The sequence below is a fragment of the Mustelus asterias genome, chromosome 11 (genome assembly GCF_964213995.1).
Source record: "Mustelus asterias chromosome 11, sMusAst1.hap1.1, whole genome shotgun sequence".
NCBI classification, from domain to species: Eukaryota; Metazoa; Chordata; class Chondrichthyes; order Carcharhiniformes; family Triakidae; genus Mustelus; species Mustelus asterias.
This window is the reverse complement of record NC_135811.1, coordinates 80,790,050-80,804,354: the sequence shown is the minus strand read 5'-3', so window position 1 is coordinate 80,804,354 and position 14,305 is coordinate 80,790,050. Positions and strand designations below refer to the sequence as shown.

Here is a 14,305-nt window from a genome sequence, read left to right as displayed (position 1 = left end):
AATATTTCTGTTTCAGCACAATTCTAGGGGCAGCACGGTAGCACAGTGGTTAGCACTGCTACTTCACAGCTCCAGTGGACCTGGGTTCGATTCCCGGCTTGGGTCACTGTCTGTGTGGAGTTTGCACATTCTCCTCGTGTCTGCGTGGGTTTCCTCCGGGTGCTCCGGTTTCCTCCCACAGTCCAAAGATGTGCGGGTTAGGTTGATTGGCCATGCTATAATTGCCCCTTAGTGTCCTGGGATGTGTAGATTAGAGGGATTAGCGGGTAAAATATGTAGGGATATGGGGGTAGGGCCTGGGTGGGATTGTGGTCGGTGCAGACTCGATGGGCCGAATGGCCTCTTTCGGTACTGTAGGGTTTCTATGATTTCTATGATATACCAACTGAATGAGTTTTACTATTCACACTTACTTCTTGGTTTCCTTGTTTGATTTTTTTGTAACAGCATTATTAAGGAACAGTTAAAAGATAAACTTTATGGCATTGCTCTGTCCACTCTGATTCAGTTGTGAAACAGATAATTCAAAATAAATAATTTCACTACTGTATGTCAAAGATGCAAAGATCTTTTAATCCATGCTGTCGTATCATCGAGCTGGATAAATTTGCATTGTGGTCTGGTTAATGATCACATCTCAGTACAGGACAGCGAGCTGAGCTGCTCAGGAATTTTTGTTCCAAGTGCTTTGTTTGTTCACACAATCCCTGAATGTGTCCTGCCCATCAGGTAACTGAAGGCACTTGACCAGAGTCAGTTGAGTGGCACGGTGGCACAGTGGTTAACACCTGGATTGAGATTGGGTTGTGCTGTCACAGAACCAAAAAGATGTCACAGGCATGAGTAAATAAACTCAGGTTCGGCTAGTAGTCCAACTATATGGAGACCTCAGCCATTTCAGACTGGTTGTAAACATAATTAGGTTGATAAAATGTTCTGAAGGGGAATCCTTTAGTTTTAGAAATGGGACGACACAGTGGCAAGCACTGCCGCCTCTCAGCGCCAAGCAATGCTGCCTCTCCGGCTGGATGCCTGTGACTAGTGGTGTTCATGATGTGGAGATGCCGGCGTTGGACTGGGGTAAACACAGTAAGAAGTTTAACAACACCAGGTTAAAGTCCAACAGATTTATTTGGTAGCAAAAGCCACACAAGCTTTCGGAGCTCCAAGCCCCTTCTTCAGGTGAGTGGGAATTCTGTTCACAAACAGGGCATATAAAGACACAAACTCAAATTACATGAATAATGGTTGGAATGCGAATACTTACAGCTAATCAAGTCTTTAAGATATAAACAATGCGAGTGGAGAGAGCATCAAGACGGGCTAAAGAGATGTGTATTGTCTCCAGACAGGACAGCCAGCAAGTCCAGGAGGCAAGCTGTGGGGGTTACTGATAATGTGACATAAATCCAACATCCCGGTTTAGGCCGTCCTCATGTGTGCGGAACTTGGCTATCAGTTTCTGCTCAGCGACTCTGCGCCGTCGTGTCGACGTGTGTGTCGACACACGACGGCGCAGAGTCGCTGAGCAGAAACTGATAGCCAAGTTCCGCACACATGAGGACGGCCTCAACCGGCATATTGGGTTCATGTCACACTATTTGTAACCCCCACAGCTTGCCTGGACGTGCAGAGTCTCAGTGTCTGGAGACAATACACATCTCTTTAGCCTGTCTTGATGCTCTCTCCACTCGCATTGTTTATATCTTAAAGACTTGATTAGCTGTAAGTATTCGCATTCCAACCATTATTCATATAAATTGAGTTTGTGTCTTTATATGCCCTGTTTGTGAACAGAATTCCCACTCACCTGAAGAAGGGGCTTGGAGCTCCGAAAGCTTGTGTGGCTTTTGCTACCAAATAAACCTGTTGGACTTTAACCTGGTGTTGTTAAACTTCTTACTAGCGGTGTTCCGCAGGGCTCTGTATTGGGACCTCTGCTGTTTGTGATTTATATAAACGATCTAGAAGAAGAAGGTGTAACTGGGGTGATCAGTAAATTTGCACTCTACACAAAAATGGCTGGACTTGCAGATAGTGAGGAACATTGTCAGAGGCTACAGAAGGATATAGATAGGCTGGAAATTTGGGCAAAGAAATGGCAGATGGAGTTCAATCCAGATAAATGCGAAGTGATGCATTTTGGTAGAACTAAGGTAGGGGGGAGCTATACGATAAATGGCAGAACCATAAAGGGTGTAGATACGCAGAGAGACCTGGGTGTGCAAGTCCACAGATCCTTGAAGGTGGAGAAGGTAGTGAAGAAGGCATATGGCATGCTTGCCTTTAAAGGACGGGGCACAGAGTATAAAAGTTGGGGTCTGATGTTGCAGTTGTATAGAACGTTGGTTCGGCCACATTTGGAATACTGCGCCCAGTTCTGGTCGCCACACTACCAGAAGGACGTGGAGGCTTTAGAGAGAGTGCAGAGGAGGTTTACCAAGATGTTGCCTGGTATGGAGGGGCTTAGTTATGAGGAGAGATTGGGTAAACTGGGGTTGTTCTCACTGGAAAGATGGAGGATGAAGGGTGACCTAATAGAGGTGTATAAAATTTTGAAAGGCATAGATAGGGTGAACGGTGGGAAGCTTTTTCCCAGATCGGTGATGACGTTCACGAGGGGTCATAGGTTCAAGGTGAGGGGGGGAGGTTTAACACGGATATCAGAAGGATGTATTTTACACAGAGGGTGGTGGGGGCCTGGAATGCGCTGCTGGGCAAAGTGGTGGAGGCGGACACACTGGGAACGTTTAAGACTTATCTAGATAGCCACATGAACGGAGTGGGAATGGAGGGATACAAAAGAATGGTCTAGTTTGGACTGGGGAGCGGCGCGGGCTTGGAGGGCTGCAGGACCTGTTCCTGTGCTGTATTGTTCTTTGTTCTCTCAGCGCCAGGGACCTAGATTCAATTCCAGCCTCGGGTCACTGTCTGTGTGGAGTTTGCACGTTCTCTCCATGTCTGCATGGGTTTCCTCCCACACTCCAAAGATGTGTGGGTTACGTTGATTGGCCATGCTAAATTGCCCCTTAGTGTCAGGGGATTAGCTGGGTAAATGTGTGAAGATGCAGGGATAGGACCTGGATGGGATTGTCAGTGCAGGCTTGATGGGCCAAATGGCCTCCTTCTACACTGAAGGAATTCTATGATTCTATAAGATGTCGGAGTGGACTTCCCCCATTGCAGGAAAAGTGAACTTGAAGATTTTCTTAACACTTTTAGCAACATATTCTTTAGAATGGAAATCGATTGATATAAAAACTGCATTTTTACATGGTGAGAAATTTCACAGGGAAGTGTTTTTGAAACTAGATGAAGCTTGTGTTACAGAAGGGAAACTGTAGAAATGCAACAAACGTGTTTATGGGTTGAATGATCAAGGATGAGGTATTTCTGTTAAGTCCATTCTGTTAAAAACTGGGTTGTATTCAGCTAAAAGCAAACCCAGTAATGTTCTATTGGTATCACAAGGAGAAACTGGCAAGTATCTTTATGTTGCTGATTGATGATTTTCTGTTGGATGATTCTGCAGAATTTGAGCAATGGGTGATAAATAAAAGTAAAAGAGTTTAAGGTTGGAAGACATGCTTCAAGAGCCTTTAAATACATAGGTTTTTGGGGTGGAACAGACAGAACATTAAGCAAAATAAGTCGGGACTGATCTGGAATCAACCGTCTTATTTAGAAAATGTCAATTGTATTCCAATAAATTGGGGCATGCCCTCACAGATGAAACAGACCAATTAAAAAGTCTGACTGGACAATTGAACATGTTGTGCGCATGGACAAAACCTGGTGCTAGTTATGATGTACTGGAACTGAGTACTCTAACGAAACACAGTTGAGCAGGTTCTGAGAGCAAAGGAAACATTAAGAAATTAAATTCAGAGAAATGTGCACTCAAAAGTTTCCAACATGGGATGATCCAAAGCTTCGTTAGTCATTTTTATCAATGCTTCACATGCCAATCTTTCAAATGAGACACTACTACAGCAGCATTTATCATATTCTTGGTGGGAGAGAGTAACAAATACTGTCTGTAGGCTTGTGAAGCCAAGAACCTATACAGCCCCTTCAGCCCAACTTGTCCATGCCGTCCAGTTTTTACCACTAAGCTAACCCCAATTGCCTGCATTTGGTCCATATCTCTCTATACCCATCTTATCCATGTATCTGTCTAAATGCTTTTTAAAAGACAAAATTGTACCAGCCTCTACTACTGCCTTTGGCAGCTCGTTCCAGACGCTCACCATCCTCACCATGGGCGGCACGGTAGCACAGTGGTTAGCACTGCTGCTTCACAGCTCCAGCGACCTGGGTTCGATTCCCGGCTTGGGTCACTGTCTGTGTGGAGTTTGCACATTCTCCTCGTGTCTGCGTGGGTTTCCTCCGGGTGCTCCGGTTTCCTCCCGCAGTCCAAAGATGTGCGGGTTAGGTTGATTGGCCATGCTAAAATTGCCCCTTAGAGTCATGAGATGTGTAGGTTAGAGGGATTAGTGGGTAAAAGATGTAGGGATATGGGGATAGGGCCTGGTGGGATTGTGGTTGGTGCAGACTCGATGGGCCGAAGGGCCTCTTTCTGCACTGTAGGGTATCTATCTATCCTGAGTGAAACAAAATGCCCCTCTGGGCCCTTTTGTACCTCTCCTCTCTCACCTTAAACCTATGCCCTCTAGTTCTAGACTCCCCTACCTTTGGGAAAAGATATTGACTATCTAGCTGATCTATGCCCCTCATTATTTTGTAGACCTCGAGAAGATCATCCCCAAGTCTCCCACGCTCCAGGGAAAAAAGTTCCAGTCTATCCAGCTTCTCCTTATAACTCAAACCATCAAGTCCCAGTAGCATCCTAGTAAATCTTTTCTGCACTCTTTCTAGTTTAATAATAGCCTTTCTATAATAGGGTGATCAGAACTATACACAATATTCCAAGCGTGGCCATACTAATGTTTTGTACAACTTCAAGATATCCCAACTTCTGCATTATTCTGGCCAATGAAACCAAGCATGCCGAATGCCTTCTTCACCAACCTGTCCACCTGTGACTCCACTTTCAAGGAGCTACGAACCTGTATTCCTAGATTTCTTTGTTCTATAACTCTCCCGAACACCCGACCATTAACTGAGTAGGTCCTGCTCCGATTCGATCTACCAAAATGCATCACCTCACATTTGTCTAAATTAAACTCCATCTGCCATTCGTCAGCCCAATTGATCAAGATCCCGTTGCAATCCTAGATAACCTTCTTCACTGTCCACTATGCCACCAATCTTATTGTCATCCGCAAACTTACTAACCATGCCTTCTAAATTTTCATCCAAATCATTAATATAAATAACAAATAACAGTAGATCCAGCACTGATCCCTGAGGCACACCGCTGGTCACAGGCCTCCAGTTTGAAAAACAACACTCTACAACTTCCCTCTGTCTTCTACTGTCAAGCCAATTTTGTATCCATTTGCAACCTCACCCTGGATCCCGTGAGATTTAACCTTATGCAACAACCCATGTGGTACCTTGTCAAAGGCCTTGCTAAAGTCCATGTAGACAACATTGACTGCTCTGCCCTCATCTACCTTCTTGGTTACCCCTTCAAAAAACTCAAAATTCGAGAGACATGATTTTCTACTCAAAGCTATGCTGACTGTCCCTAATCAGTCCTTGTCTCGCTAAATTCCTGTAGATCCTCTCAGAATACCTTCTAACAACTTACCCGCTACAGACATTAAGCTCACGAGTCTGTAGTTCCAAGCTTTTCACTGCAGCCCTTCTTAAACAAAGGCACAACATTTGCTACTCTCCAATCTTCAGGCACCTCACCTGTAGCTTGTCAATGATTCAAATATCTCTGCTAAGGGACCTGCAATTTCCTCCCTAGCCTCCCACAACGTCTTGGGATATATTTCATCAAGTGCTGCGGATTTATCTACCTTGATGCGCTTTAAGACTTCCAGCACCTTCTTTTCTCCAATATGGACACTCAAGACATCAGTATTTATTTCCCCAAGTTCCCTCACACCCATGCCTTTCTCAACAGAAAATACAAATGAGAAATATTCATTTAGGATCTCACCCATCTCTTGTGGATCCGCACATAGATGACCATGTTGATCCTTAGGAGGCCCTACTCTCTCCCTAGTTACTCTTTTGTCCTTTATGTATTTGTAGCTCTTTGGATTCTCCTTTGGCTTATCTGCCAAAGCAATCTTGCATCCCTTTTTGCCTTCCTGATTTCTCTCTTAACTCTACTTCAACAACCTCTGTACTCTTCAAGGGATCCACTTGATCCCAGCTGCCTAAGCACATCATATTCCTCCTCCCCCTTTTTGACTAGGACCTCAATACCTAGGATTCCCTACTTCTGCCAGCCTTGCCCTTCACTCTAAAAGGAATGTGCTTACCCTGAACACTGGTTAACACATTTTTGAAAGCCTCCCACTTACCAGCGCCTCTGCCTGCCGACAGACTCCCTTAAATCAACTTTTGAAACTTAAACATTTTGAGGGAAATCCTATACAAGGGACATTTGAGAAAAACATTTCTATTGAATGTTACATACATAACAGTTCTCTATGGGATAATGTACATTCAAAAAGAATGTAACTGGGAAAAGGTTAAGGATTGACTGTGCTGGCAAAAAATAAATGTTAGAGAGAAAAGAGATCTCAAAGATAAAATGGATCAATGCAAATCATCAGTTATACAAAAAGGAATATTTGCTCAAAGAAATTGCTGGAGGTCCTAGAAGAGGGATGTCTTGTATTATGATGGGTTAAAGAAATGTGGGAAATCGCTTATTGTGAACTTGAGTGTTACAAAATTGTTTAAAGAAAGGAGAATCTGTTAATGTTCTGTTAATTAAGTACTTTGGGCACATACAAAATTTTGATTTTTTTTTTGTTAGAGTCCCACACCAGGGCCTTTCACCCCTCTCAGTTTATTTTTGTTTATTAAAAAGTGTATAAACAGGGGAATAGCTGGGACACTGGGGTGGGAGGAGATGAGACTGAACAAAGTGAATAAACTTTCTTGATAAAGAACATCTGATTTGAACCTGCTCTGCCATTCAGTGAGATCAGATCTGTTGTGGTATCCTCTCCACTTTCCTGACTGCACCCATAAACCTTGACTAACAAAAATCTAACTCAGCCTTGAATAAATTCAATGACACAACCTCCACTACCTTCTGGGGTAGATAATTCTGCACAGATACCCAGAGAAAAGAAAAACACCTAATTTCTGTTTTAAAAGAGAGACCTCTTATTCTTAAATGATATCCCTGAGTTCTAGTATCTCCCACAAGAGAAAACATCCTCCTGGTATCCGTCCAGCCAATCCCCTCAAGATTTTATATGTTTCAATAGGATTCTGCTTATTCTTCTAAACTCCTAGGAGTATAACTGGAACACGATAGGCCTTTCTTCAAAAGAGAAGTCATTCATCCCAGGAATAAGTAGGAGACCAAAACTATACACAGTACTCCAGATATGATCTCACCAATGCCCTGTACAGTTGCAGTATGACTTCCCTACTTATATATTCCATTCCAATAAATGCTAACATTCAATTTACTTTCCTAATCACTTGCTGTACCTGCATACTAACTGTGACCCATGTGCCAGGAGACACAGGCCCCTCTGTACCACCCAGTTCTGCAATCTCCATCTATTTAAAGAATATACTGCTTTCTATTCTTCCTGCCAAAATGAACCCATGTCATATCCCATCTGCAAATTTTATGCTCATTCACTTAACCTGTCTTTATCCTTTTTCAGCCCTCCTCCTCCTCTTAAGAACTTACTTTCCTACCTATGTTGATACCATTGGTAAATGTAGCTACCATATATTCTGTCCTTTTATCGAAGTCAATGATATAAATTTACATAGTCGAGGACCCAGCACTGATCCCTGTGCCATTCTACTGGTTACAGTTTGCCAATCCAAAAAAGGTCCACTTATTTCAGTCCCTATTTCTTGTTTGTTAACCATTCCTTTATCCATGCTAATAGGTTACCCCTTACACCATGTGCTCTTATCTTGCGCATAACCTTTGTGGCAACTTCTCAAATGCCTTTTGGAAATCCAAGTACACCATGTCTAATGGTTCGCCTTTATCCACCGTGACTATTACCTCGTCAAAAAAAACCCGAAGGATGTTTTCTCTTGTGGCAGATACTAGAACTCAGGGACATTATAACAGGGAAGGTTCTGTGCCTTGGTTTTGACTTCACCAACCAGCTTGGATCCTGTTAATACAGGTATCAGTACTTTCCATTTTAAACTAAGATGATTTGTCTCAGAGTAGAGCAAAACAAAAAAAAAAGATTTGGTAAACTAAAGCTCCAGGGATTAAACTAATCGTCTTGTATGCAATAATTTTACCCTCAGGAATGTGATCACTTCTAATATCATGTCAATAATCTACAGGTTTCAAAACACGAATTTAATTATAGAAATAGATCATTCTCATACCGGTTAGGATTATTCTGAGACCCAGCAAGTTGCTTATAATCATCTCCAGATGTTGACCAAGGAACATAGAACAAGGAGGAATCAGGAGTGGTCGTCACTGATGCAGTATAGGGTTGATGTGAATCTATATTTTCTTCATATTGAGATACCTAATTCAGATGCAAGACCAAATATTAAAACTTTTGAAATGCAGTGATCTAGACTATAAATATTAGCCCTTCCAAGATAAATAGGTTAGAACTGCATTCTACACACAGTGCTAGTTAAATGAAATCAGCAAAACTGTCCATACTGTCAGAAAGAGTAGCTTTTAAATACTGTACAAAACAACTTAAATTTGTAAAGCACCTTTAACTTATTAAAATCCTCCAAGGCACTTCACAGGAACATTATAAAGCAAGGTATAACACTGAGCCACAAAAAGAGATATCAGCAAAAAATGCTGGCATTGCCAGTGATCTTATGTCCTAAGCACAAATAAAGAAAGCCAATTGAGAGGGTTCTCATGTCCACATTTTCAGAATCACAATGGTTACAATGTAGGAGGCCATTCAGCCTGCCATGTCCATGCCAGCACAATGCCCAAAAATATTTTAATAAGTTCTGATGAAAGGTAATCAATATGAAGCATGAAGGCCTGATATCAGGTGTTGTTTTTTTCTCGCAAGGTCCCCACTCGGAAGCCAATCTTGGCAGACTTGGCTCCCACTAAGGAAGGGAATGCTCTAGAGGAGGGCACAGCCCTGGACTAGGAAGGGTACCTGTAGCTGTGTTAATGGGAGCATGAGGTTCCAGATCTTGGGGGTGGAGCAAGTAAACAGTGTTGTCCAAACACCAGAGATGCAGACAAGCAAGAACGCAAGCTTGGAGCACCACTCTTGCTGCGTGACATATGGAGGCGATTCTCCCATCCCGCTGTGCTGTTTTTGTAGCGCAGCGGACCAGGAGACTCAAGTGGAAGCTGTTTTGTGGGATGCCCGCTGGGCGCCACAGCCGCCGCAGTTCTCCAGCAGCTGGATTTCCGGCACTGTCAGCTCCATGCCAGAAATTGGCACAGAGCTGCATGAATTATGGTAATTTGCAATTCTTTTAAGTATCCTTAGCGGGCCTGGGACTGAAATCTCCTGGCCTGCTTGTGTCTCTCTCCCCCAATGCCAGGAGGATTTCACTCCAGTGGTGTTTAGTATAACTCCCCATTTGCGGGAAGCTGGCGGCTCAACCCCATTGGAGTGAAGTGGGGCCATTGAAGCCCCCCCCAAAGGGTTGGGCACAGGGAGGGGTGCTCCCTGGGCATTGCTACCTTGGCAGTGCGTGCCTGGGCCCCCTGACTTTGGGCAGTGCATCTCGAACAAGGGGACATCGCTACAAGGGCTTGGGTGTGTATAAATGTCTTCTTGCAGAGAGTGGTGAACCTCTGGAATTCTCTACCCCAAAGGATAGTGAAGGCTGGATCATTAGAAGTATTTAAAGTGGAGATGGCTAAATATGATAGATTGAGGAATAGAGGGCTATGGGGAAATGGCACAGAAAAGGAGCTGAGGCAGTCATAGATCAACCATGATCGTATTGAATGGTGGGGCAGGCTTGAAGAGCTGGTAGCCTACTCATGCAAGAACAAAAGAAATAGAAGCAGGTGTAAATGCGACATTTTCTTGAACCCTTCGGCTGGAATATAACTGGTGCATTAACTGACTGAAAGTACAAATTGATAACGGTGAGGGGAAACTGGAACCTGAGTGAATGACAGGACAATGATAAACTTCTTCAATTAATGGAATTTATGGATTGAGAAATAGAGGGGGGGGAGGAGCATAAATTAGAGTCAAATCAAAGCAGAAGAGAAGGTAATGTTAAAAAAAACTGCATTGAAGAGAAAGAAGGGGCGAAAGAAAAATAACAAATTTCTAAGAATATACCCATTGCAGGAAGGATATATATATATATATATTGCTAAAAGAGTACTCATGCTGTTCATAATGAGTTCTAACTTTGTGGTGTGTTTAATAGGCATGTGATTGTTTAATTGGCAATTAATGTGGAATTCCAGCAAATTCTTTAAAACAAATGGGGAGGGTAAGGAGCATCAAACAGGAATTTCTGAAGATTCATGTGTCTCTTCTTCCCTGATCTTACAGGCCAGGCTAGTTTGTGCACTAGTGATGTCATAATTCATGAATGTTATTTTACCAGGTAGATTTGGCTCATACTTGAATTTCATTGCGTCAAGTTGCACTATTTTAAATGCTGTTTGTAACCAAAGATACAATGTATTCCAATTAGAATTCGGAAAATAATGTTCTTACGTGTGTTTTATAAGGACTGAAGAACGAATTGCAGTTGACCAATGAATCACTGAATACATCTGTTGATCTGCTGTTGACATCAATACCATTGTAGTAACGATTCACACTTTTCAAAATAGTTTTAGGCTGAAAAAGAGAAAACCCTTATGTACTTTGGCCCTTGGGTATTTAAAAAGTATTAATTTAAAATGAACAATAAGTTTTAATCAGAGAAAGAGTGTATTCAAAACTTAAGTCAGGAAAGGAATATTTTTGCGAAATATAAACAAAGAACAAAAGAAAAGTACAGCACAGGAACCGGCCCTTTGGCCCTCCATAGAACCATAGAAACCCTACAGTGCAGAAGGAGGCCATTCGGCCCATCGAATCTGCACCGACCACAATCCCACCCAGGCCCTACGCCCAACATATTTACCCGCTAATCCCTCTAACCTATGCATCTCAGGACTCTAAGGGGCAATTTTTAACCTGGCCAATCAACCTAACCCGCACATCTTTTGGACTGTGGGAGAAAACCGGAGCACCCGGAGGAAACCCACGCAGACACGAGGAGAATGTGCAAACTCCACACAGACAGTGACCCAAGCCGGGAATCGAACCCAGGTCCCTGGAGCTGTGAAGCAACAGTGCTAACCACTGTGCTACCGTGCCGCCCCAATCGTACAACATCCTCGAAATCTGAACCGATCATGATACCCTAACTAAAAAAAAAATCTTCTGCCCTTACTCAGTCCGTATCCCTCTACCCATCCAGATGCCTCTCAAATGTTGCTAATGTGCCTGCTTCCACCACATACTCTGGCAGCGTGTACCAGGCACCCACCACTCTGCCTGAAAAGCTTCCCCCGCACATCTCCCTTAAGTTTTGCCCAAATATGCAATCCCTATGACTGCCTACTTTCAGGTATATCATGATTTCCTTAAATGTTCAGCTATAAGTGATTTACAGCGTGTTTTTACAAGGCATGACCGTCTCCTACTACCTTGGTTTTCCTGGTGAGATCAGTGAACTTCTCCTCAGCATTGAGAAGCCAAAGAAGGATCAGAGGACCGGCCAGCACCAGCCCCTTCCATTCAACCCAGATCAAACCCTTTGCAAGCTTCTATCCCTTGGGGCCAAAATCTGGATTACCAGTTTTTAATCAGTAACACTTTCAATTTGGGACTTCGTGCATATGGAATCAATAATCAGAAACACTGAAATGATCCAAATTGTTTAAAGTCGCAAATTACTACATTTTGCTGCAATTAGTTTAGCAGTGCAACAGCAACAAATTTCACTCCACTCTAGCGGTGAGCTCAAAATGAAGGATGCAAATAATGCTGGGAATCCAATACCAAAGACAAACAGCAGAATCTAAGAGAAACAGTTAATGTTTTGGATCAATGACTTTTCACAACTGCCACTTGATGAATGTCTCCAGCATTTTTGGTTTTCATTTCAGATTTCCAGCTACCACAGTATCTTCAATTTGTTTTAATATTAGAATGAAATTCACAAAAGTAATCAGCACTTTATAAATCCAACCAATCTGAACATCCTTCCAATATGCCCTCTGACTTCTCGTCATTATTCTTGATTATATCTTTTTGAAGCAACATGAATAATTAAACAACAAACATTGCAGATAAAATAGCTCTGTATTGCTCTTACCCCGTGGCAAAGGGTAGAAAACAATCTCTTAAGAACTGGACTCTGGTCTGGGAACAGCAAGAGTTTTCCCAGAATAATTGGTAAAAGATAACCTAAAATCAAGTATAATTTTCTTACAGTAATAGTGAAGCCTGAATAGCTGTCAAAGCACTCTTTCGACATGTGCTGCAACAATGGGAAAACCCACCAAACTTGAATAACATTCAGGCTTGGGCTAATAACTGGCAAGTACCATTTGCACCACATAAGCCCTAGGCAAAGACCATTTCCAACAAGAAAGGAACTACCTACAACCAACCTTTGACATTCGATGGCACTATCAATCACTGAATCCTTCAGCATGTCATGTAGTATGTCAAAAATAACCCACTTTATGTGAGACATCTTGAAACCGTTGATCATGCATGCAAGAGACTGAAAAGATTAATACCATTTTAAAAATCACATGTATTAATTAAAAGGGAGGCTTTTTTCGCACAATGTGCATGCAAAAATCCAATTGAACACAATGCAGTTCAGCCCATGTGTGTCCACTAAACACAATACACAGTGGGTATGGGAGTTGATACATCAATGTCAAACATTTTTTAAAAAATCATACTTATGTCTGGACATTAGTAGATAAATAGAAATAAATATGTGCTTGGTGATGTTATGATTAAGTAGACATGCTCAAATTGTAATTGGACAACCATACTCAAATGTTATCCATTATGTAACATCAATTATTAGTTGTGAATGGACAGTTTTTAAAAAACAAATATACACCTTTAATTGATTCAATTACAAGCAATTAACATCTACCAATGGCTATAATTGCCAATGTGTTTCCTTGTTTGGAGAGTCTGAGAGTCCCTTGTGGCTGGCAGATTTTCTTGCTATAGCTCCAATAAAGATCTTAAACTTGATTGAGTGCTGCCTGCTCAGTTATGAAGACACCTTAGTTGAATAGCTGTGAAACTCATCAGAAAGCAAAGTATAATTTTTCTTCAAAAACTTAAGTTCAGAAATAAGTTACAGCCCAAAGGAACATGAGAGAAGATTTGTTGCTGATGATCCTCCATCATCGACATCCGAGAAGTCAGCATTGAACATAAATTGAACCAGCTACAACAACAGTTTAGAAGCTGGGCATTCTGCAATAGTAAGTCAACTTCTGACTCCCTTCCCACTTTCTAGAAGAAGACACAAATCGGGAATAAAATGGAATTCCTCCATACTTGCCTGACAACATCCACCTCAAGCAACACAAGAAGCTTAACACCATCCAGCACAAAGTAATTCACTTGATTGGCATCCCATCCACCACTTAAAAATTCATTTGCTCCACCCTGGCATATTATAGCTGCAGTGCATCATCGACAAATTGCATTACAGCAACTCTACAAGGCTTCTTCAAAAGCAGCTTCCAAACATGTGATCTTCACTGTTAACAGGGAATAAGTGCAGCTGGTACTGGTGACATCACTATCACCAAGTTCACCTCCAAATCGCACAACATCCTGATTCGGTAATATATCACTGTTGGACCAAATCCTGGAACTAACAGAAGCGAGTGCCCAAAACCATAGCATATCCAGTACTTCTCCAGCACCCCTATATTCAGGACATTGACCATAAGATATAGGAGCAGAATTAGGCCATTTGACCCATTGAGTCTGCGCCGCCATTCGGCCCATTGAGTCTGCGCTGCCATTCAATCATGGCTAATACATTTCTCAACCCCATTCTCCTGCTTTTCCCCCGTAACCCACGATCCCTTTGCCAATCAAGAACCTATCTATCTCTGTTTTAATTGCACTCAATGACCTGGCCTCCACAGCCTTCTGCGACAATGAATTCCATAGATTCACCACCCTTTGGCTGAAGAAAT

General features: G+C 42.4%; 1 protein-coding gene across 1 annotated transcript in view; it reads right to left on the bottom strand.

Moving 5' to 3' along the window:
- Positions 1 to 14,006, bottom strand: part of moto (minamoto) — a 59,986-nt gene extending 45,980 nt beyond the window's left edge. The window contains exons 1-3 of the mRNA XM_078222949.1: positions 13,819 to 14,006; positions 10,779 to 10,884; positions 8,476 to 8,624 (exon numbers count right to left, since the gene is read on the bottom strand). Coding sequence (XP_078079075.1) covers positions 8,476 to 8,624; positions 10,779 to 10,884; positions 13,819 to 14,006 — 443 coding nt within the window. The remainder of the gene's footprint in view (positions 1 to 8,475; positions 8,625 to 10,778; positions 10,885 to 13,818) is intronic.
- Between the last annotated feature and the right edge of the window lie 299 nt (positions 14,007 to 14,305).